This window comes from Anolis sagrei, chromosome Y (genome assembly GCF_037176765.1).
Source record: "Anolis sagrei isolate rAnoSag1 chromosome Y, rAnoSag1.mat, whole genome shotgun sequence".
NCBI classification, from domain to species: Eukaryota; Metazoa; Chordata; class Lepidosauria; order Squamata; family Dactyloidae; genus Anolis; species Anolis sagrei.
In genome coordinates, this window is record NC_090035.1 from 19,262,886 (window position 1) to 19,288,132 (window position 25,247).

The 25,247-nt window shown below is 48.4% G+C and overlaps 1 protein-coding gene across 9 annotated transcripts in view; it reads right to left on the reverse strand.

The window, feature by feature from the left end:
* Positions 1 to 25,247, reverse strand: part of LOC137095106 (ran-binding protein 3-like) — a 286,433-nt gene that overhangs the window by 128,802 nt on the left and 132,384 nt on the right. For all 9 annotated transcript variants that reach the window (XM_067461370.1, XM_067461368.1, XM_067461369.1 and 6 more), the window contains 2 exons: positions 17,596 to 17,688; positions 17,240 to 17,346 (listed from right to left, as the gene is read on the reverse strand). In XM_067461370.1, the coding sequence (XP_067317471.1) occupies positions 17,240 to 17,346; positions 17,596 to 17,688 (200 nt within the window). The remainder of the gene's footprint in view (positions 1 to 17,239; positions 17,347 to 17,595; positions 17,689 to 25,247) is intronic.

The window sequence follows — 25,247 nt, forward strand, 5'->3', positions numbered from 1 at the left end:
GCCCCGGTTTTGTCCTGGCTCTGGTCCTTCCTGGAGATCCGATCCCAGATGGTGAAGCTGGGAGATGCTTGCTAGGACCCCTGGTCTTTGACTTGTGAGGTCCCGCGAGGCTCTATTTTATCTCCCATGCTTTTTAACATCTACATGAAACCACTGGGAGAGGTCCAAGGAAGCCCCTCAAGTGCTGGACGAGTGCTTGGCTACTGTGGCTATCTGGATGAGGAGGAACAAGCTGAAGATCAATCCTGACAAGACAGATGTCCTCCTGGTCGATCGAAAACCGGATCGGGGTATTGGATGGCAACCTGTGCTGGATGGGGTTACACTCCCCCTGAAGTCACAGGTCCGCAGGTTGGGAGTCCTCTTGCATTCATCAGTTACGCTTGAGGCTCAGGCGTCGGCGGTGTCTGAGAGGGCTTTTCAACAATTGAGACTCGTGCGCCAACTGTGACCTTACCTCATAAAGGCTGATCTGGCTGGGGTGGTCCATACCTTGGTCACCTCTAGATTGGACTAGTGTAATGCGCTCTACGTGGGGCTGCCCTTGAAAACGGCTCGGAAATTTCAGCTAGTCCAGCGGGTGGCGGCCAGGATGTTAACTGGTGCTCCTTACAGAGAGAGGTCAACCCTCCTATACAAGGAGCTCCATTGGCTGCCGTTCATTTTCCGGTCCCAATTCAAGATGCAGGTACTCACCTACAAAGCCCTAAACAGTTTGGGACCTGCCTACCTGCGTAACCGCATCTCCGTTTACGAACCCGCACGCTCTCTCCGATCATCTGGAGAGGTCCTGCTCATGATCCCACCTGCGTCACAGGCGCGTTTGGTGGGGACGAGGGACAGGGCCTTCTCTGTGGTGGCCCGCCGACTCTGGAACTCTCTCCCTAAGAACATCAGACAAGCCCCATTGTTTTATTGTTTGCTTGATGTTTTCTTATTTGCTTATGAGTTTTATTGTGTATTGTATGTTGTTGTTGGCGGCGGCCTTGGTCTTTGTAAGCTGCATTGAGTCCTTCAGGAGATGTTGCGGGGTATAAATAAAGTTAATAATAATAATAATAATAATAATAGATGGATACATATTATTATAAATGTATATAGATATTATGTATTATTATACGTGTATATAGATATTAGGAGCCCCCGGTGGTGCAGTGGGTTAAAGCACTGAGCTGCTGAGCTTGTTGATCGAAAGGTCGCTGGTTCGATTCCGGGGAGCGGCGTGAGCATCCGCTGTCAGCCCTAGCTTCTGCCAACCTAGCAGTTCAAAAACATGCAAATGTGAGTAGATCAATAGGTACTGCTCCGGCGGGAAGGTAACGGCGCTCCATGCAGTCATGCCAGCCACATGACCTTGGAGGTGTCTACGGACAATGCTGGCTCTTCGGCTTAGAAATGGAGATGAGCACCACACCCCAGAATCAGACATGACTGGACTTAATGTCAGGGGGCAACCTTTACCTTTATATAGATATTATTGTTATTATAGACAAATATTATAGGCATATAGGTATTAATATTATTATAGATATTATATAGCTATTATTATTATAGATGGATACATATTATACGTGTATGTAAACATTATTATTATTATATACAGATATTATAGGCATATAGGTATTATTATAGATGTATAGATATTATTGACAGATATAATTATAGACATATGTATATATATATATATATATATATATATATATATATATATATGTACACACACACACACACACACACACACACACATGACATATGGATAGGCTTATAGATATTAATGGATGGCCACCTTTTGGGAATGTTTTGATTGTGCCTTCCTGGACAGTTTTTTCTAACTCACAGAGCCTGCCTTTTTGTCCTTTCTTTGAATATTGAACTTCATTTCCCAGAATTCCTTCCCATAAATCAGTATGGGTGAGCTTTCTGGACGGACACACCCACAGAGAGAGGGAGAGAGAGAATCCCTCCCATGTGAGTTCACAGCGGAGACACCTCCCTGCTGCCGACAGCGGGAAAGGAACAGAAAGGAAAGGAAGGAAAGGGAGGGGATGGATCTGGAGGAGGGTGTCCTCAGTCTCTCCCTCCTTCCCTCCCTCCCTCTCTCTGAATTCTTTGGGAATAGAGAAGCAGGGGGTAGCAAGAGGGATATACCGGCCACCTTTCCCTCCATCCCTCAAGCTACCTCTCTCTCAGCTGTTGGGTTTTTCCCCTTGTACAGGAGCAAGGGGCGGGGGAGGGTGTTGTTTTAACACATGCTCTGTATAGTCATTTAGCTTTGTGTGTGTGTGTGTGTGTGTGGGGGGGGGGGGGGGTTAAGTACTTTCCGGTTAATTATTTTTGTTTTTCTGATTGAAGGACATAGATTGCTTTAGTTGTTGTCTTGTGTTCAAATTTGGTGTCAATTGGTCCAGTGGTTTCTGAGTTCTGTTAATCCCACAAATGAACATTACATTTTATTTATATAGATTATTGGTAGGTTACTCACCTGTAACCATCTTTCTGCGACTGGTCCTCTGTGAATCCACACATGTGGAGAATGTGCGCCTGCGCAGGCTCCATCAGAAAACTTCCCAGTTTAAAACTTCCAAGTTTTGGCAGTAACCCCGCCCAGCCCCCCACAGGGCATAAAAGGCGCCCCGCGCACATGCCCCGTAGTTCCTACACCGCTCTGGCGAGGAAAAAACAAGGTTTGCAAGGGGGACGGCCAGGCGGGTTTGTGTGGATTCACAGAGGACCACTCAAAGAAAGATGGTTACAGGTGAGTAACCTACTATTTTTCTTCTTGGCCTCTGTGAATGCACACATATGGAGAGCTAGCAAGCTAAAGTCCGGATGGTGGGAAGCAAACCGACACCAAAAATAGGGACGAAACACGTTTATTAACGAGAAACACGAGCATGCAAATTGTACACGCAAAAAAAGGCAGTATCGCTACCAAACGAGTGATAAAGGTAAATGTGTTGAAGAAAAAATGACGAAAACACTATAATGATATGATAATCATTCCCAGAATACAAGAACCAGAGTTCAAAAGACTTTTTTTTGTTTTGCCCATTAAAGGGAAATGGTGTGAACATACATGTAAGCACAATCTGCACTTTACAGGCACATAGTATTGAAGCAACGTTGCAGAAAAAACATTTGGTATCTTATGTCAGTAGACAAAAACATGACAAAGGCATAGCCATTAGTGTTGACATGAAACACATTATATATAAGGTAAGAATGGAATATCTGCCCCCTATGTTAATAGGGGGGGACCCCCCTTTTACAGGGAGAAACATTGATGGTACATCTCAAAGAGGGTAAGAGGCCAAAACTGCTCAACCAAATACAGTGTCCCTTCGGTAGCGAGTGTCCAAGCGGTAGTGGGAAACAAAAGTCATCGGGTTCGACCATATGGCCGCTTTACAAATAGAATCTAGCGGCACCCCCCTGAGGAAAGCTGTTGTAGTAGCCATGGCCCGTGTTGATCTCGGACGGATTGAGGTCGGGGAGGTTTGTGAGCCAGTTCGTAACAAAGTTCAATAGTGGAGGCAATCCAGCAAGACAATAGCTGAGAAGAGATTGGTAACCCAATTTTGTCCGTTGCATAAGCAACAAAGAGTCTGTGAGTCTTTCGTACCGAGGCAGTTCTATGTCTATAAAACAATAATACCCTCCAGACATCGAGGGTGTGAAGTCTTTTCTCGGCCGAGAAAGACGGATCTTGAAAAAAAGCTGGGAGTACAATGTCCTCATTAACATGAAAAGCTGACACTACCTTAGGTAGAAAGGTGATGTCGGTCCGAAGAACCACACGGTCAGCATGAAACAACATGTAAGGTTCATCGACTCGGAGAGCCGATAACTTGGAGGGCCTCCGGGCCGACGTGATGGCAACAAGGAACGCCACCTTCCAGGACAGGAGATGAAGATCCACCGTGGCGAGGGGTTCAAAGGGGGAACCCAAGAGGTGTGCTAACACAAGGTCCAAATTCCATCCCGGTGTAGGTGGGTGTATTGGAGGGTGCAGATGAGTGTACCCTTTGATAAAGGTCTTGATTAGGTGGTGTTGGAACAAAGATGGTAACCCCAGGGTTTGGAGGTACCATGAAATTGCTGCAACATATGACTTTATCGAGGCCAAAGTTAGGAGGAAGTCCAAAATAGTCGATATCGACGGCGGGAATACGTCTGGGGAACGGTCTCGAAGGAAAATCTGCAAACAGCCAATGCAGTAAGCGTAGGCCTTCGATGTCGATGGTTTGTGCGCCGCTTCGAGGATCGAGCTGAGTTCAGGCCTGAGAGACGCTATGGAAGTATTCTCCAGGTTGTAAGGTGAAGGGACCTGACAGCTGGGTGGAGAAGAAGGCCGCCTTCCCTCGACAGGAGGTCTGGTCGATAGGGAAGACAGATCATCTGGCCGTTGGACAAGTGGAGGAGGGTGGGGAACCAGATCTGTCTCGGCCATTCTGGTACAATCAGGATGCAGTCAGACTGTGCCATCTTGATTTTTTTCGATGACTCTGAGCAGCAGGATCGGTGGAAACAGATAAAGAAATTCTGTCAACCAGTTCAACAGGCAGGCTTCCCCGAGGCACCCTGTGGTATTGTCTTGAGGGAGACGAGCTCCGAACAAGGGAAGCTGATGGTTGTCTGGTGAGGCGAACAAGTCGATTGTTGGTAGACCCCACTCCAACATCTTCGACCCCACTTGAAGACATCTTGGAGTGCCCTCGGGTCGAGCTTCCACTCGTGGGATGTTGTTGTCGAGCGGCTGAGGCCGTCGGCTTGGTCGTTTAGTTTGCCCGGTAGATGGATCGCTGTCAGGAAAATCGTGTGTTTGCGGCACCATTCCCACAATGTTATCGACAATTTCAGGAGTTTTCTGGAACCCGTGCCTCCCTGTTTGTTTATATAAAACATGGCGACATTGTTGTCGGTCTGGACTTAGACCCTGTGACCAGTCATGATCGGAAGGCCCTGAGAGCTTTGAAGATAGCTAGTAGCTCCAGATCGTTTATATGGTGCAGCCTTTCCAGAGGGGACCAGGTATCTTGAATGGAGAGCTGATCTGTGTGCACCCCCCAGGCGAAGGTTGAGGAATCTGTTGTCAGGGTAAGAGATGGTTGCTGGGGATGAAAGGGGAGGCCCACACAAACGTTTTGTCGGTGTGTTCACCATGCTAGAGCTTGTTGGACCGATGTCAATACCGACAGCACTTTAAGGTCGGAATCTCGGTTGAAATTGTCGAGGAACCATCGCTGAAGTGGTCACATCTTTAGCCTAGCGAAAGGTGTGACCATTACTGTGGATGCGATGTGGCCTAGCAAGACCTGAACGTGTCTTGCTCTGATTCTTGTGGTGGTTTTGCATCGTCGTAGTACTTGTTGGAGGGCCTGGAATCTGACTAGCGGGAGAGATACAGTCTCTGATAGGGAATCGAATTGCGCCCCGAATAACTTTATAGATGTTGTCGGGATGAGATGGGATTTCTCGGCATTGAGTTGGAGGCCGAGGTCTTGTAGGAGTTCGAGAGTCAATAAGATCTGTTTTTGCAGAAGGTCTGGGGATTTTGAAGCCAGCTACCAGTCGTCCAGGTACGGAAAAATGCGGATTTTCCGCCTCTGTAGGTATGCTGCGACGACAGACATACATTTTGTGAATGTCCTTGGTGCCGTTCCAAGGCTGAATGGTAGGACGGAGAAGGAAAAAGTCTGGTCTTTTATCTTGAAGGAGAGGAAGCGGCTGTGTGACTTCCTGATTGCCAAATGGAAGTATGTGTCTCTTAAGTCGATCGACGCGAAACAATCGCCTTGATTGAGCATAGGGGTTATCGACGATACCGTCACCATCCTGAATTTTGACACATGAATGAATTTGTTGAGCGCCCTGAGGTCTAGGATCGGGCGAGGGGAACCGTCCGGTTTTGGTACCATAAAGTACCGAGAGAAAAAGGCACTATTGTCTAAGTGAGAAGGAGACCTTTGGATTGCCCCTTTGGCCAGAAGAGAGTCGACCTCCTGTAAGATTGCAGGAGAAGGATCCATCTTCACCACAAGTCCTGTCGAAGGCAGCTGTTTGAAGTGTAACACGTTGCCTTCTTTGACAACCTTCAAGACCCACGCATCTCACATGATGCGCCACCAATTCTGGAAGAAGTGCACGAGGCAGTCTCCGAACTGAGGTTGAGACGGGGGATGGGTGTTCGAAACGGTTGTGGAGGAACGGTGGAGATGGCAGAAATATCTGAGACGGAAGCAGTATCATCAGGGAAAATGTCAAACCCGACGTCTCACATTGCCGTTGGCTGGTGGTTGTCGGGGACGCAACCTCTGAGGCTGCTATGAATGACGCTGTTGCTGTTGCAGTTGAGGTTGTGCTGTAAGGGATGAACAGTCTGTCTGGCAGCTTGGTGGCGGTAAGTATTGCCACAGTAGTGCCGATAGTTGAACCATCGTGTGCGTTGAGGGTGGGACTAGTTTGAAGCCAGAATTTTAGTCCTAGTTAGATTTAAGCTTATTGTCGGTACCGCGTTAAACAGGCCAAGAGTGGCAAATGGAAGGTCCTCAATCACTTGGCGAGAAGAGGTGGAGAGGCCTGATGAGCGAAGCCACAAGTGTCGCCTGATAGCCACAGCATGTGCTATCATTTTTCCTGTGATATCGCCGGTATGTTTCGCCATTTGCATTTGGTGACGTGTAAGTGACGTAGCCTCTTGAGATAAAGCCGACAAAACTGCCTGATCGTCGGGAAGTTTGGCAATAAAAGGTTGGGCCTTCTCCCAGATAATTTGCTGGTATGCTCCCATACAAGCTCCATAATTATAAGTTGCCTACCTGTAACTGTAGTTTCCTGAGTAGTCACCTGTGAATTCGTACACTTGGTATTCCTGCGCATGCGCAAACAGCTTTCGGAACCTTCTAGAAATATTTTAGACCCGGCTAAGCCCGCCCACCTCCCTCGAGTATAAGTACCCCATGGGCGGGGTTAGCCAGCAGTTCTCTTCCACCGCAGCCAGAAGGCGTGGCATGACTCGAGGGGAGGATGGGCGGGTGTGTACGAATTCACAGGTGACTACTCAGGAAACTACAGTTACAGGTAGGCAACTTATAATTTCCTGTCGTAGTCACTGTGAATCGTACACTTGGTAGATTAGTGAGCTAACCAAATAGGATGGCGGGACTCATGCCACCGCTGAAAATAGAACAGCTCTACCAAACTGAGCATCCCTCTTAGAAACAATATCCAACTTATAGTGAGATACAAAGGAAAGCGGCGAAGACCAAATGGCCGCGTGGCATATGGCATCCAGCGGGACACCCCTCCAGAAGGCGACCGATGTGGAAACCGATCTGGTCGAATGACCTCTGACAGGAAGAGGAAGCTCCTTTCCAGCCATGCGGTAAGAAAGTTGTATCGTTGACACAATCCATGAAGCTAGCCTCTGTGAAGAAACAGGCAAACCTAACACATCAGAACGATATTTAACAAACAACTTGGGGGACTTCCTGAGGGATGATGTTCTGTCCGTATAAAAAGCCAATGCTCTATGGACATCGAGCAGGTGTAAGTTCTTTTCTAGAGGAGTGGTGGGGTTTTGGAAGAAGGAGGGCAAAACCACGTCCTGTGAAGCGTGAAACCGCGTAGAGACTTTAGGTAAAAAGGCTATATCAGTCCTTAGGACAACCTTATCTGACTGGAATCTGAGGTAAGAGGGATCTACCCTAAGGGCGCACAGTTTGATGACCCATCTGGCCGAGGTGATTGCCACCAAAAAGGCGGTCTTCCATGAAAGGTAAGTAAGGCTGACCATCGCTAATGGCTCTAACGGGGGTCGCATCAGGGAATTCAGCACAATCTCCAGGCTCCAGGAAGGAGCGATCGGCGCTATGGAGGGCCTAGTATTCATGATCCCTCTTAGGAAGGTCTTGACCAAAGGATCGCTGAAACAGGAGGGCAGGCCCGACTTCCTCCAAAACCGGGAGATGGCGGCCAGATAGCATTTTAGGGAGGCATACACCAATCCTGCATCAGATAGAGAGACCAGGAAGTCTAGAATTACGGAGATAGGAGCGATGCCGGGATCTATCCCTCGTGAATTGGAGAAGGCAGAAGAACGATTCCATTTATGGAGATATGATCGCCTGGTGGAGGACCTGTGAGCCGCCTCAATGATCCTCAACACCGCAGGGGACAAGACTGAGGAGGAAACTAATGGCCGGGGAGGATCCGCCACGCAGTCAACCTCAGTTTGTGGACCTCTGGGTACAGTACTAAGCCTTGTTGGGATGTTAGGAGGTCTGTCCTGGGTGGGAATCGAAAGAAGATCCCTCGTGACATCTGAGTGAGGAGGGGGAACCAGGGTTGTCTGGGCCACCATGGCGTCACCAGGATACATTGTGCATTGTCCTTGAGGATTTTTGCCACCACCCTCAACAGGAGGGGAAATGGGGGAAAGGCGTAGGTTGGATGACCCATCCATGTGTGTAGGAAGGCATCTACCAGGCATCCTTCCTCCGGAGAGGGGTGATCCCTGGAGCAGAACCGGGAGCACTTGGCGTTGAGCCGTGTCACGAAGAGATCTATCTCGGGAGTGCCCCAGGCTAGAAAGAGCCTCTGGGTTTCCGCATGGTTGAGGGACTACTCGTAGTGGGATAGTGGATTGCGACTGAGTGCATCTGCTAGCAGATTCTGTTCCCCCGGTAAGTGTGTTACCATCAAGTGAATTTCCCTGTCTATACAACACTCCCAGATCTGTGTGGATAGTGTCAAGAGTGTTCGAGAGTGGGTGCCGGCTTGTTTATTAAGGTAATACATCACCGTGGTGTTGTCGGTGAGAACGTGTATTACCTGACCTGTTATCACTCTTTCGAAGGATTTTAGAGCGTTTTCGACTGCCCTGAGCTCTAGAATGTTTATGTGACGTTCGGTGTCTTGATCTGACCACATCCCGTGGGCGACCAGGCCTTGGGAGTGTGCACCCCATCCCGTCAGTGAGGCATCTGTGGTGATTGTTCTTGTGGCAACAGGAGTGTGAAATGACAGTCCCGAACAGGCCCAGGCCGGGTCCAACCACCAACGGAGTGAGGAGCGGACCCAGTGGGGAGGGGAAAATCTGGTGGATGGCTTGTCCAATAAGGGGTTGAAATTGGACAGGAACCAGAACTGAAGTGGTCGCATGTGTAACCTGGCATGTCTGATGACTGACGTGGTGGATGCCATGTGCCCCAGCAAAACCTGTAGTTGTTTGGCCAACACCAGAGTTCTGGTCATGACCTGTCGCACCAGATCTTGAAGGTTGACAAAGCGGTCATCTGGCAGAAAGGCCCTCTCGCAGGTGGAGTCCAGGAGAGCTCCGATGAACTGGATACATTGGGTTGGCACCAGTACGGATTTCTCCCGGTTGAGGACGAGACCTAGAAACTGGAGTAGAGACAAAACCGTGGAGATGTGTGTTTGAAGTCGACTGCGGGAGCTATCTACTAAAAGCCAATCATCAATGTAGTGGAAAACCATGATCCCTCTAGTTCTAAGGTGTGCCGCCACCACTGCCATACACTTAGTAAAAACAAGTGGGGCGGTAGAGAGCACGAAGGGAAGTACGTTAAAACAGTAGGTCTGTCCCTGGACTCTAAATGAAAGGAATCTACGGTGATGTAGGGCGATGGAAATGTGGAAGTATGCATCCTTGAGATCTATAGTAGCGAACAAGACACCTCTAGACAGGAGGGGAGTTATGGAGGGGAGGGACACCATGCGAAATTTCTTCGGTTTGATGTGTTTATTTAGTGCTCTTAAATCCAAGATGGGACGCAGCCCACCACCCTTTTTTGAAACAAGGAAGTAACGGGAAAAGAAGCAGAATGGAACAACATTAGGGACAACAAGGGAAACGGCCCCTTTCTTTAACAACATGTCAATTTCCTGCATCAACTGTGATGAAGATTGGGTATCCCTAAGAATGCCGACTCTGGGGTGATCTTCAAATCAATGCTATAACCCCTTGAAATGATAGACAGAACCCAGGTGTCTGAGGTAATTTCTGCCCATGAAGGATAATAGGGGGAGAGCCTGTCTTTAAAACTGGGTGGTGGCTCTGCTGAGCGCCCTAGGTCAGGGTTGATCAGGCCGTTTGGGAGTTGGGCATTGTAGGGAGAACAAACTTGGGAAAACAGTGAACTGGAGGGAGCTCTGTCCCCATGTCTAGGTATTGAGCATCAAAGGCGCTTCTTGGAGGTGCCTACAGGCCTAGTCTTTCCCTGGAAAGGTTGGGACCTTGGTTTCTGGAAATATGGCGTTCGTCTTCCCCCCTGAAACCTGGATTGACCCCCTGACCTGTTCCTATAAGAACCCGAGAAAGAGCCGCTAAAGGGCTTCCGGTAGCCGGAAGAAGGTTGCCACCTGCTTTTTTGTTGTTGATAGGGTTGCCACGTGTAGCCGAATTTAAAGGAAGATTGCCTAACATCTTGTTTTTGCTTGAGATTGTCATCTGTATTGGGGTTGAACAATCCCTCCTCGTGGAAGGGAAGGTCCTCAGCCGGGGCCTTCCCTTCCTCCGAGAGGTTTGAAGCCCTTAGCCATGCATGCCTTCTTAGGGAAGTGGCGGTGGCAAACAAGTTGCCGCATGTTTCCGCCATATGCTTCGCGAAGTCCTTTTGTAGTTTGGACAACGCCAAATCTTCGGTTTGTAATGCCCTGGGGAGGCGTGGATCATCCGCGGGCAGGGAGTCAATGTATGGTAGCATTCAGTTCCAGAGAAAGGTCTGGTACCCGCTCATATAGGTCGCATAGTGGGCCATGAGAGTAAATACGCTAGCCGAGAGGTAAGCCTTCTTTCCCAGTGTGTTCAGCTTCCTTCCCTCCCTGTCGGGTGGAGTTGTGAGGGAGTTTCTAGGGCGTTTTGATTTCATAACTTCCATCACCACAGTGTTCGCTTTGGGGGGCCCTGCGACCCATTTCACTGTGGACGTATCAATCTTATACAGAGAATCTAAGCGCTTCGGAACAGCAGTTACTATGGAGGGAGACAGGTCGGCTACCTTAGCTAATTTCAATAGGTACGGTAGTAAAGGAAGGGCTGAGGAGGAAACCACATTTTGTTCTTCCGAAGGAAACATGGGAACCTCCACATGCTCCGGGGGTTTAGGAGCAGGGATGTCGAGGGCTTTAATCATCCTTTCAACAAGTGCGGCGAACTTATTGAAGTCCACAGGCAAGCTAGTGGAGGCCTCCTCAACTCCCAATTGTGGGACGTCAGGTGCCTCAGAGTCAGAATCAGAGGCCCTTTGCTCATCATCTTCCTGAGCAGAGACGCCAGGTAAGGCCAAATTGGATATGGCCATTGGGGCGGTAGGAGTACCCAATGGGGATTGTAAGACCGCCATCCCTGTGGGGGGGGGGGGGGCACGGGGTTTGTAACAAGGAGTTTTGCACAATAGGAGAATTACACATATAAGTTTTCACAGTAGGAGGGTTACACACACCTTGGTCAACACAATTAGCAGTGGATGCCGAAGCATCAGGGCGACACAAGTTCAGTTCAGTACAAGATGTTCCTCCTTGAGGGTGGTTGTTCAGAGGTGGAACAGTTCCAGCAGCCCCGGAGGCAGGCAGCACAGGCAGGCCTGGTGGTGGTAAGGGTAGCGCTGGTAGAGGGGATTCCATCCCAGGCCCCGTGGTCACAGGTCTTGACAGGGCAGGCATGGTGGGAGGCAAAGGCATGTGAGCTGCCACAAAGACAAATTGGCCCGCCTGGTTCAGTTGCCAATAACCGGAAGGGGGCATGGGGCTGCTCCGCAAAACCTCCGTTGAGAGGAGCGTGCGCGCGAGGATCTGGAGCGACGTCGGCACCTTGACCGTGAAGAAGACGAGGAGGAGGAAGATGAGGAGGAGGAAGATCCGCCTTGGGCCCTGCTTCTCGCGGACGAGCAGTACCGCCGATGCTGGGAGCTTCCGCTCCTTCTAGATGGCGATCGGGACCGCCTCGGGCGTCCGCCTGGAGGGCGCGCTGCTCTAGGCTGTATCAACTGATCTGGAGGGAGGAGGGAGAGCGCCGGGGCCGAGCTGGATTCCTCCCTCGGTACCGCCGCCGCCGGCCTCGGGGAGGCGCTCACAGTTGGAGGCATCGGGTTGTCAGCTGCTTGGGTGGGAGGGGCCTTCAGCAGGATCGGAGGGGCGTTGAAAATGCCCCCGAAAGCCTGGCTCCCCGACGGGATCACTGCCGGGGTAAGTGTCGGTGGAGAGCCATTGAACATCAGCTTTATCGGCATGGCTCTCTTGAGCTGGAAGGGTCGGTGTTGCGGGGAGCGAAGGTGCTCCCTCCCCCGTTCTTTCAGAAACCAGCTGGCATGGGCCGGTCTCGGCACTGACGGCAACTTGTGCTTCGCCATCTGCCGCTGCTAGAGGTCGCAGGGAGCCTCCCAGGGGTGGGCTCTCTGCGGGGAGGCGCTGAAATGACGGATCCAGGCTTTCCCGCTCTTTTTGGGGCTGTCTTTTTCGTAGAAACAGCCCGGCGGCCATCTTGGAGGCTCTTGTCCTTGGGCTTCTTGGCCTTTTTCTTGGCTAAGAGATCAGCGCGGCTCAAAGTAAGTCAATTTGACTCCAGAGGAGCGGCTTGTCCCTGGGAAGGCGGCTTCAGAAGGGCCCTTTCATAAAGGGCCGCTTTAAGACGCGATTCCATTTTTTTGGGTCTGTGCAGTAAAGGCCAAGCAAATGGTGCAGGATTGGGTAAGGTGGCCCTCTCCTAAGCATGTCCGTGTCGGGAAAAGTGTTAGGGCAGCTGGCATTAGCGCACCTCTTAAAGGAGGAGGTAGACATAATGGCAGCAGAAAAGACGTGGTCAACAGGCCGGATCAGGGCAGGAGAGTGGCAGAGGGTAGTCAGACAGTCCGGGTCGATATACCAACGAAGCAAGGGAAGTCCAAATCGTTAAAGAGATAGCGTAGTCCAGTAAACGGTCCGTTCAAAGCCAAAAATCGTTAGTGAAGCTCACAAGGAAGGAGGTTCTCAAGCTGCTGCAAAAAGGAGCGCGGAAAAGAGAACTGCTGGCTAACCCCGCCCACAGGGTACTTATACTTGAGGGAGGTGGGCGGGCTTAGCCGGATCTAAAATATTTCTAGAAGGTTCCTGTACAGAACTGTTTATAATAATATGCTTATAACTGTATTTATGTTTGAATTGGTTGCCCTAAGGCTGGAGCGGCCTAGCTGTGAGAAATGTGTTACCATGGAAACGAGGCAGAAGAGGAGGTGGGAGGAGTTTAGAGAGTAAAGGTTTTTAAAAAAGTGACAGTTAGAGTCAGTCAGGGAGAAAGACTCTGAGAGAGCAGCAGAGTCAGTTTTAGACTCTGAGGAGTGAAGAAGTGAAGAGCCAGGTTTTAGTGTTCGTGAATAGTAGAGATTTCTTCAGCTAGGAAGCTGAAGGGGAAAACCTTGTTAGTTGCTTTAGTTAGAAAGAACTAACAGAGGCTTGCTAGGATTGCTAGTCGGAGGAAGACTGGAGATCTGTGATTTGATCAAGTATAGATCAAACAGAAAGACTATTCATTGCAGGGAACACTGGTTAATAAAGCGCTTCACCACAGCAAGAGTTCATAAGTTGTAACATCGAAAGTCTGAATTGTATCGCAACCAAGTTACATGTAACCATCAAGTATTTGCCAAGCTAAACATCTTCATACTGCAACCATACGCTTTGTTTAAAAATAAACTTGTTCTCTTTGGTTTTTAAAACTGCCTCATCTCCATTAATTTTACGTTCTGCGCACCCACTCTACCAAAATTACCTCACAACACAAACAGAGCCTTAATACCAGAGCCTTTTACAAATCAGTGGCTCCTCTCTCCTAAACCTAGGCGCTTCCTCACTAGTTGGTAGCGTCTCTCTACAATTGGGTGGCAGCTTCATTACCAGTGGCGGAGGTTCTTTACAGTTCCGAAAGCTGTCTGCGCATGCGCAGGAATACCAAGTGTACGATTCACAGTGACTACGACAGGAAATTTGCCATTCGTGCAAAAAGGAGAGCTCCGGAATACAGCTTTCTGCCAACCACATCAAAGCACTTGCCTTCATGGTCCGACGGAGTGTTTGATTGTCTGCTGGACTGGGCAGCTTTCCCAATCACAGAATATGGGTCCGGGTGGTGTTTGAGCCACTCTAAACTGTCGCCGTCGGTACAGTACCAGGCCTCGATGCATTTGGAGGTTGGTGGGATGGATGATGGTGTCTTCCAGGAAGCCTGGATGACCTCCAGTAGGTAAGGCAAAAATGGCAAGAGGGGAGCCGGTGGAGCCTCGGACTGCACCCTTTTGAAAATAGGGTCAGTAACGGCCTTTGAGGTTTGTTTCACCTCGAGTCCCAAAGTCTCGGCAATCCTTGCCATCTGATCCGCGAAGGCCCGGACGTTGTCGGTCGGGGAGGGTGGATCGGCTTCATACGCATCATGTGTCTGAGACCTCTCGATACCGAGGGAGAGGACAGACTCAGAGTGAATCGAGTCTTGAATGTCCTTGTCCTGGTCTTCCTCTTCCGAATGGTGAGAAGACTGTTGTAGCTGTATCGGTAGAGGCCTAGCAACTCCCACCGGAGAAGATGGAGGGGGAGGGTGCTTGGATGCCGAGGCTTGGGCAGCCCTTGCCAGCCAAGTGGTCTGTCGCCCCCTCTCGGGAGTTGAAGGAGATGGGAAGAGCTCCTGCCTCTCAGCCGGTTGTTGGGTAAGCTCTATCACCGTCTGAACCGAGTGACCCGGTGAGATCTGGGCCTCGGTCTCCTCAAGTTGGGTTTCCAGCGTCGGGTCGGGCAGAAGGAACCTGCTGTTGTGCAGGCTGGATTGGTGAGGATCTCGATGACGACGTCGCCGAAGATGTTTGGGTGACTCTCCTCGAGGATGAGGAAGACGATCACGGTTGAGGCCTCTTTTTCGCCAGGAGTTGAGATGGCGATCAGAGACTTTCTCGGAGTTAGAGGAATGGGCTCGGCGGGATTCCTCATGGGATCTCTTAAAAGTAATTCTCATGGCTGAGGTCGAAGGAGGTGTCGCCGTGTTCGACCTTGTCGACCGGACCGAGGTCACCGAACTCGATGTCGAAGGTCGTCTCGCCAGTACCGTCTGTGTCGTTACCATTCAGGGCTATTTACGAGGCCTCTTCGATGCGGCAGAAGTTGTCGACTGTGTTCTGGTCGGCAGGCCTGAAGAGGTTGAAGGGAGTTGAGACATCGTGGCCGAAGAAGTCGAAGGCTGAGGTGCTAGGGTATGTTTGTACCGCAGGGTACGAAGCCGAGTGGCCCTAATCTTCCCCGACTGGGCCGTGAGCGCCTGACAATGTCTACACGTCGAGGTGTTGTGTTCTTTGCCGAGACAACGAAGACACTTAGAATGTTTGTCTGAGTCAGGAAATTTCCTGGAGCATTGAACGCAATGCTTGAATCTAGTTGACATACTAGTAAAGAAGTTTCCGAGTGAGCTGCGCGGCGGAAAAGAAAGAACTACGGGGCGTGCGCGCGGGGCGCCTTTTATGCTCTGCGGGCGGCTGGGCGGGATTACCGCCAAAACTTAAGAGTTTTAAACTGGGAAGTTTTCCGTTGGAGCCTGCGCAGGCACACATTCTCCATATGTGTGCATTCACAGAGGCCACGAAGAAAAATATTATTTTCCTAGATGTGTATGTGAATGTATAAAATGTGTTTGTCAAATATTTTGATATGGCCAGTCATGTAGCTGGGCGGGGGGGGGGGGGGGGGGCGGGGTTGAGGGGATTCAGCCCCCCCTCCAAAATTCTCATGGTGGTCCACGAGAAGGCCTTACCAGTACATAATTTAAACTGTTATGTTTATTCATATCATGATGATAACCATGCTCAATATATCCCATATGCATGGGGGTATTGGGGTAATGATACAAAAGGTTTGCTAGGGTAGACCCTCTTTCACTCAGACTCAGCTCCCCTCGAATTAAAATCCTGGCTATGGGCCTGGATATGGCCAATGGGCTAATCAACAAAATGTACTATTATATTCCTAGAGTTAAGATGAGACCCCCCAAAGGCCAACTAGCCCAACCCCCTTTTCCCAGGCAGGAAATATATGCCATTACTACATCTATATCTACAGTGGGGGGGGGGGAGAGTATTTAGTCAGATACCAATTGTACAAGTTCTCCCACTTAAAAAGATGAGAGAGGCGTGTAATTAAAATCATAGGTAGACCTCAACTATGAGAGACAACATGAGAAAACACATCCAGAAAATCACATTGACTGATTTTTAACAAATTTATTTTCAAATTATAGTGGAAAATAAGTATTTGGTCCATAACAAAAGTTCATCTCAATACTTTGTTATATATTCTTTATTGGCAGTTTCAGAATCAAAGGTTTTCTGGATGTCCTCGCAAGGTTGGCACACACTGTTGTTGGTATGTTAGCCCATTCCTCCATGCTGATCTCAAGAGCAGTGATGTTTTGGGGCTGTCGCTGGGCAATACAGACTTCCAACTCCCTCCAAAGATTTTCTATAGGGTTGAGATCAGGAGACTGGCTTAGCCACTCCAGGACCTTGAAATGCTTCTTATGAAGCCACTCCTTCCATTACCGTGGCGGTGTGCATGGGATCACTGTCATGTTGAAAGTCCCAGCCACGTTTCATCTTCAGTGCCCTTGCTGGTGGAAGGTTTGTATTCAAAATCTCAAGATACATAGCCTCATTCATTCCTTCATGTATATGGATCAGTCACCCTTTGCAGCCCCAAAGCACGATGTTGCCACCCCATGCTTCACAGTAGGTATGGTGGTCTTTGAATGCAACTCAGTATTCTTTCTCCTCCAAACAAGACGAGTTGTATTTTTGCCAAACAGTTCTACTTCGGTTTCATCTGATGATATGACATTCTCCCAATACTCTTCTGGATCATACAAATGCTCTCTAGCAAACTTCAGTCAGCCCTGGACATATATTGAATCCCTGGCAGCATAGTGTGTTACTGATTGTATCTGACTAAATACTCCCCACAACTGTATATCTATATCATCATCATCCTATAGTTGGGAGATACCCCAAGGGCCATCCAATCCAACACCCTTCTGCCAGGCAGGAAGGACAGATGTCCTCCCAGCCTTAGCTTAACTTTCCTGTTCAAAAACACAAATGAGAGCTTTTTCTGAGCAGTCTTTTTTCCTTTCCTTTTAAATCAGACAGTTCCAAAAACCTAGGTAAGACCAAAACCAGAAAGCACCCCCCACCCCCGGCGTCAGTGGCCACCTCACCATCTCCTGTGGGTTGGAGCTTTTCGCTGCGGTGCAAGTCAGGCACTCGGAAGCACTCGCTGAAGGATCTGGACAGATGTCGACACCGTTGGTTCCGCTGCTGGGCACTGCAATGAGAAACAACCAGCAATGGGAGAAAAAAAAATGAGCAAAACTCCTTTGCGGTCCCTTCTTTGATAGAGCCTAACTCTTGTTTACTTTTGACTCCGGGACCAAATTGAAAAGCACAAACATCCAGGAATGCTTTCGTTTGGTTAACGGGGAAATATCTGGAAAGGGATTGTGGACTCTAGGGGAAATCTAGAGCCTTGAATGGTCTCCTTGACTTTCAAAATGACCGGATAAAAGAGACTTGCCAGTTTGCGAGAAAGGCTTAGGCTGGGGGGCTTGCAAGACGGCAGGGCGCAAGACACTTCGCTGGTGCTCCTTTGGCTTCTGGGTCGGGACCCCTGTAGAGAGACAGAAGAAGAGACCCTGCTTGAATGGCCCCTGGGCAGAGGATGTTGGGTGGAGATCTTCCAGCTATAGTTTAGAATGGCCACCTCTTCCCTCCAACATAACATGTGTCCTCTTGTGCGGTGGTCTCCCTTCCCTGTGCCCTACACTGGTCCAATGTCATTCCCGTTGCACTCCAGGCCTGGAAACACCTATTCCACACAAGAGTCCAGGAATACAAGGAAATGGTTTATTAGAAAACACAATAAAAGCAAATAAAAAGCAGGAATAAAAAGGAAGATATATAATCTGAAAAGGTTTAGCAACAGATGATAAACAAACAATAATCCAAATGGCTGATAAAGTTCCAGAGGTGACAAGGTCCAGGAACAGCCAGAAATTACAGGAACAGCATAAGTACCCAAGCAAAAAGATATAATGAGTAAAACTTGAACAGGAGTACATCAACAGGAACACAGAAAACTTCTAGGATTAAAATCCAAAACCAAGGCTTGACTTCAACAAGAGAACATCTCACTCTAACGTGATGTTGCCTGAACTGCCTTTAAGGTAAACAACTTGTTGTTTAATAGACACCCATGAAAGCATTGCGTCTCTCAAACTTCCCCACATAATCCTTCAGCCTGGCATGATCTATTTTTGGCTCTGATTTATAAGCAAAGACTTTTGCTTATCTTCATAGCTACAGATGGTTTCTCCTGGGAACCCTACTTATCACTCAGCTCTTCACTCAATTCCTTATATGCTGTTACTACTTCTGGCTTAGCCACTCCTTGGGCTGGCCTTGATGCCCTGGACTTTTTGAGCCAGTTTTCTCACAGTGAGAAAGATAATTGCCCAGTCCTGAATTTCCAAGAGTTGAACCCCATCAATTTGTGCCACAGGAAAGTCTACAGTCTTCACTAAATCATCAGTTAAACCATAAGCCTCTGGGTGATCTACAAAAATTGCCAAACATTATTATTATTATGTTTATTATTATTATGTTTATTTATACCCCACTTTTTCTCTCAAGGAAACTCAAAGCAGCTATGTATCTATTATTAGTATTTGAATGTAATAATAATAATAATAATAATAATAATAATAATAATACTTTATTTGTACCCCACTACCATCTCCCCAAGGGACTTGGTGCAGCTTACATGAGGCCAAGCCCGCAATACATCAATAAACAAAACATCAATAAACAAAAGCAATAACAAATCAATCAATACAATACAATTCATATAAATCACACAAACAAAAAATAAACAATGAACAGTCAACATGACACACAAGCAATTAAAACCAAATGTAATAAATTAAAATTAAAAAATAATGCTGACGTGAACAAGGTAGGATATAACTGGGATAGGATTTTCAGAGAGAAATAAGGGAACGCAGTCAGTCCTAAATCAGTGGTAAAGTGCATTTTGAGGGCATATTGCTGAGAGTTTTCCTTATTCTGGAAAGGCACTGGAACAACCAGATTTTCAGGCTCCTCCTAAAGACTGCCAGAGACTGACATGTCTGAAGTCCCTGGGAAGTGAGTTCCAGAGGGCCACCACCGAGAAGGCCCTCTCCCTCGTCCCCACCAATCGCACCTGCGAAGGAGGTGGGAGCGTGAGCAGGGCCTCTCCAGATGATCGAAGAGATCATGTGGGTTTGTACATAGAAATGCGGCCACGCAGATAGGCAGGTCCCAGAGTTTTCAGGGTTTTGCAGGTAAGAACTGCGTTCCCTTATTTCCCTTAAATTGGGATCGGAAAATGAACGGAAGCCAGTGGAGCTCCTTAAACAGGAGGGTTGACCATTCTCTGTAAGTTAGTAACCTGGCTGCTGCCCGTTGTACTAATTGAAATTTCTGGGCCGTTTTCAAGGGCAGACCCACATGGAGTGCATTACAGTAACCCAATCTGGAGGTGACTAAGGAATGGGCCACCCTGGCCAGATCTGACTTCACGAGGTACGGTCACAGCTGGCGCACGAGCCTTAATTGTGCGAAGGCCCTCTCAGCCACCGCCAATGCCTGAGCTTCAAGTGTAAGGGATGAGTCCAGGAGGACACCCAGATTGCGGACCTGTGACTTCAGGGCGAGTGCAACCCCGTCCAGCACAGGTTGCCACCCTATACCCGATCCAGCTTACGATCGACCAGGAGAACCTCTGTCTTATCGGGAATGATCTTCAGCTTGTTCCTCCTCATCCAGATAGCCACAGCGGCCAGGCACTCGTCCAGCAACCCATGGGGCTTCCTTGGAGTTAGGTGAAAAAGAATAGTAGAATTGCGTGTCATCTGCATAGAGATGGCACCCAACTCCAAAACTCTGGATGACTTCTCCCAGCGGTTTCATGTAGACATTGAAAAGCATGGGGGAAGAATGGAACCTTGGGGGACCCCACAGGTCAAAGGCCAGGTGTCACCATCTGGGAACGACCCCCCAGGAAGGACCGGAGCCACAACAGAGCCGTGCCTCCAAGGCCCATCCCGGAGAGTCATCCCAGAAGGATACCATGATCGATGGTATTGAAAGCTGCTGCGATATCCAAGAGAACCAGCAGGGTCACACTCTCCCTGTCCAGCTCCCTGCAGAGGTCATCCACCAAGGCAACCAAAGCTGTCTCAGTATTGTGAACAGGCCTGAAGCCAGGCTGTGACTGGTCCAGATAGTTGATGTCATCAACCCTGGAGCTGAGAAGCAACCACCTGCTCCAGCACCTTGCCCAAAAACGGGAGGTTGGAGATTGGTCTGTAGTTACTCAAGACCGTGGAATCAAAGGAGGCTTTTTTCAGGAGTGATCTAACCACAGCCTGTTTCAGCCCAGATGGAAAATTCCCTTGCTCCAATGATGCATTAATGATTAATACAAACCAATCAATCAATGAACCTCTGGCCAATTTAATTAGCCAAGAAGGGCAAGGGTCCAGAGCCGACGTAGTCACCCTCACAGCCCCAACGACCCCCTCCACGTCCTCAGGATGAACAAACCAGAAGGAATCCCACAAAACCAGACAAGCAGATGCCTCGGTCACCTCCTCTGGCACTGTGTTTAAGCTGGTGTCTAACTCGAAGTGTATGTGAGCGACTCTATCTGCAAAATGGTGTGCGAACTCGCAGCACTGAGTTGTCGGGTCGTCAGGGGCCTCCTCCACCCCAGGGGAGGGGGGGGGTGAAGGAGCTCCCCAATAACCTGGAACAGCTCTGAAAATCTATTAGAGGCAGACGCTCTGCGGGCAGTCAGGAAGGTCTCCCTGGCTAACCGTATAGCTGCCGTATAGGCCCTAAGTGAGGCTCTAGCCCGCACTATGTCAAGAGACACCCTGAGATTTCCTCCAGATGCACTCTAGTCTCCTTCTCGTGCACTTCATCACAGCCACCTCCCCAGTGAACCAAGGAGATGGCGTGTCTCTGCGCAACGAGAGGGGACGTTCGGGAGCGATCGTGCCTATCACACTGGCCATCTCGCTGTTATAGCGGTCAACCAGGGCATCAACATGATCGCCAGGCTCCATGTCAGGAAGAGCCCCAAGATTCTGCAGGAATCTGTCTGGATCCATCAGTCTCCTGGGGTGGACCATCTTGATTGGTCCTCCACCCCTGCAAAAGTTAGAGGTCACAGCAAGTCTAAGACTGATCAGATGATGGTCAGGCCATGACAATGGAAGAATATTTTGCTCTCCTACTCTGACTGTTCTGCAGGTCAGCTGTATGTCCAGCCTGATGCATGGATCCAGATATAATTTGTGATAGCCCCCTGGTCGTCATGGCAACCATGAAGTCTAGAGCTGCTCCTGTTAAAGTGATCTCTGTACAAATGTTAAAGTGCTGGGAGACCAAAGCCGAATTAAAGACCACATCTGCTAGCTCAGGCAGGGAAACTGCTGAGTCATGGGGTGGGTGGTACACCAGCAGAATCCCCAAATTATCACGGTTTCATATTATTATTAACTAGCTTGGAAACCTGGTGCTTCCCGGATTATTTGAGAAAGGAATTGTGCATCAAGGTTGGTCTTCATCAGTTATTTATATGGCTCGAATGGTCTCGGAAAGTTAGTGAAGGTACTGCGAGTCCCATCATCTGTGGTCCAGCCTCCTCCAAACCGCACCAGGATGAAGAGTGCATTATGGAGACTGTGTGCCAAGTTTGGTCTTTATCAGTAACTGGATGAGGGTTGCAGTGGTCTCAGGAATTGAGTGAAAGTACTGCAAGTCCCATAACCCATGGTCCATCACCTGCCAAACCACACCAGGGTGTAAAGTGGGTCATGAGAAGTCTATGTGCCAAGTTTGGTCTAACTCAATCATTGGATGAAGGTTACAGCCGACTCAGAAAGTGAGTGATGGTACTGCAAGTCCCATCATCCAGGGTCCATCCTCCTCCAAACTGCAGCAGGATGTAGAGTGAGTGAAGGTAGTGCAAATCCCTCAGGCCCTTTCCACTCTCTTCTCATCCACTTGAGAATGCTAGATATTTTTTTGTTTTGTTCTTTGTCGTGTCAAGAGCACCTTGAGAAACTGCAAGTCATTTCTGGTGTGGGAGAATTGGCCGCCTGCAAGCACATTGTCCAGGAGCCATCAGGATGTTTTCATCTTTTACCATCCTTGTGGGAGACTTCTCTCATGTCCCTGCATGAGAAGCTGGAGCTGACAGAGGGGGTTCATCCGCACTCTTCCTGGATTCAAACCTGAGACCTGTGGGTCTTCAGTCCTGCCGGCACGGGGGTTTAACCCTATTGAGGCTGAACAATCAGAAACCATATGCAACTTCCCTTTCCTCTTTCAGCCACTTGAGGATCTTGGAATTTTTTGGTTAGCCAATCAGAGACCATATGCAACTAGTACCACATTGGCAGCCATTCAGAAAGCTGCCACATAGACTTCCATCCGCTCTACGTTCATCTTCTGCCCTCCGCATGCAAACGTTGACATTTATTATATACTAGCTTCGGGACCCAGCGCTTCCCAGTGATTTGAGAAAGGAATTGTGTATCAAGGTTGGTCATTATCAGTTATTTATATGGCTCGCAGGGGTCTCAGGAAGTTAGTGAAGATACTGCGAGTCCCATCATCTGTGGTCCATCTTCCTCCAAACTGTTCCAGGATGGGGAGTGGGTCATGGGGGCTCTGTGTGCCAAGTGTGGTCTTGATTGGTCATTAGATGAATGTTGCAGAAGTCTTGGGAAGTAAGTGGAGGTACTTGAAGTCCCATCATCCATAGTCTGTTCTCCCCCAAACCTCACCAAAATGTTAAGTTGGCCATGGGGGATCTCTAAGCCAAGTTTGGACTTTATTGGTATTCGGATGAGTATCGCTGTGGTTTCAGGGAGTGAAGGTACTGCAATAGTCCATCCTCCTTCAAACAGCACCAGGATGTAAGGTCGGTCAAGGGGGCTCTGTGTGCCAAGTTTGGTCTTGATTGGTTATTAGATGAGGGTTGCAGCAGTCTTGGGAAGGGGGTGGAGGTACTTGAAGCCCCATCATCCATGGTCTGTCCTCCTCAAAGGTGCACAAGGATGTAGAGTGGGTCATGGGGGCTCTGTGTGCCAAGTTTGGTCTTGATCAGTCATTGGTGAGGGTCTCAGTGGTCTCAGGAAGTGAGTGAAGTGACTGCAAATCCCATCTTCCATCTCCAAATTTTTTCCAAACTGCACCAGGATGTAGAGTGGTTCAAGCGGGCTCTCTGTGTGAATTGTGATCCTGATCCATCACTGTTGGTAGTTGTAATGGTCTCATGAAGGGAGTGCATGTATTCCAAGTCCCATCGTCCATGGTGCATCCTCCTCCAATCAGCAGCAGGATGTAGAGTGCATCATGGAAACTCAGTGTGCCAAGTTTGGTCTTTATCGGTAATTGGATGAGGGTTGAGCGGTCTCAGTAATTGAGTGAAGGTACTGCAAACTGCAAACTACTTCATACTGTAGTAGGATGTAGAGTGAGTGAAGGTACTGGGAATCCCTCAGGCCCTTTCCTTTCTCTTCTCATCCATTTGAGAATGTTAGAAATTTTTTTTGTTTTTGTTTGGGTTCTTTTTTTGTTGTTGTTGTGTCAGGAGCTACTTGAGAAACTGAAAGTTGTTTCTGGTGTGAGAGAATTAGCCATCTGCAAGGATGTTGCCCAGGGGATGCCAGGATGTTTTGAGGTTCTACCATCCTTGTGGGAGGCTTCTCTCATGTCCCCGCTTCTCTCATTATCTCTCTTTGCTACCAGGAGCTCCTGTTGAAGCTGGCAAATCAAATACCATATCCAAATTTCCTTCTCTGATGTCTCCGCTTCTCTCATTAACCCTCTTTGCCACCAGGGGTTCCTGTTTAAGCTGGCCAATCAGATAATATATGCAAACTTCCTTTTCTCATGTCCCCGCTACTCTCATTACCCTCTTTGCCACCAGGAGCTCCTGTTGAAGCTGGCTAATCAGAAACCATATGCAAATAGCACCACAGTGGCAGCCAATCAGAAAGCTGCCACATACAAAGGAAAAAATGGGACAATGGATGAAGTTAGATCTATCTCTCTTAGGAAGGATAGCACTCACAAAAATAGCACTTGTGGAGGTGTTATACCTATTCCGAATGATCCCAATAGTAAGAACTAAACAGACATTAACCAAATGGCAGAAAGACATAAATAGATTTATATGGCAAAATAAAAAGGCCAGAATAAAATTCAGAAATTTAAGTGACGAAACCAAGAGGGGAGGACTAGGATTGCCAGACCTTCAGCTATATTATGACGCAGCGGCACTGGTTTGGGTTAAGGATTGGGCAGTGTTAAGTAACAACAGAATATTATCATTAGAAGGAGAAGACCTGAACAGAGGCTGGCACAGTTATTTATGGAAAGAAAAGACTGCGGTGGAAAAAAAATTCAATAATCACTTTGTCAGAGCATCGCTGATCAAGGTTTGGAACAAATATAAAATGAGATGGTACACCAGGACACCGATGTGGCTGTCACCAAACGAGGCTGATCAAAGAAGAGAAATGTCAAATGAAAAATGGCTGACATACAAGCAACTGATCCACATAAACAATCATGAAATAAGAATTAAAACACTGGAGGAAATACAGCAAATAGAACCCAAATTTTCTTGCTTCCAGTACTGGCAGGTCAACGAAAACTTTAAAGAAGATAAGAAAACATAATTTGAACTAAAAGAAAACTTGTGGGATAAAATAATAAAAACAGAGAGTAAACTAATAAAAAGACTGTATCAGCAATTGCTAATGTAGACAACTGAGGAGGAGCAGGTAAAGGTAGTCATGATTAAGTGGGCTAAAATGATAGGACACACAATCACCATGTCAGAGTGGGAGGAGGTATGGACAAAGAAACTGAAATATGCGTACGCCACAGAGCTAAAAGAGAACTGGGCAAAGATGTTCTACCTGTGGTACCGAACTCCAGAAAAATTGGCCAAGTACAGTAAGGGGAGGATGGATAAAAAGTGCTGGAGATGCCAAAAGAAAGTGGGATCTTTTAAACACATGTGGTGGGATTGTGGAGTCGTTAGGGAATTCTGGTTGGAGGTTCATAGAAAAATGGAAGAGATTGTCCAATCTAAGTTTGAAT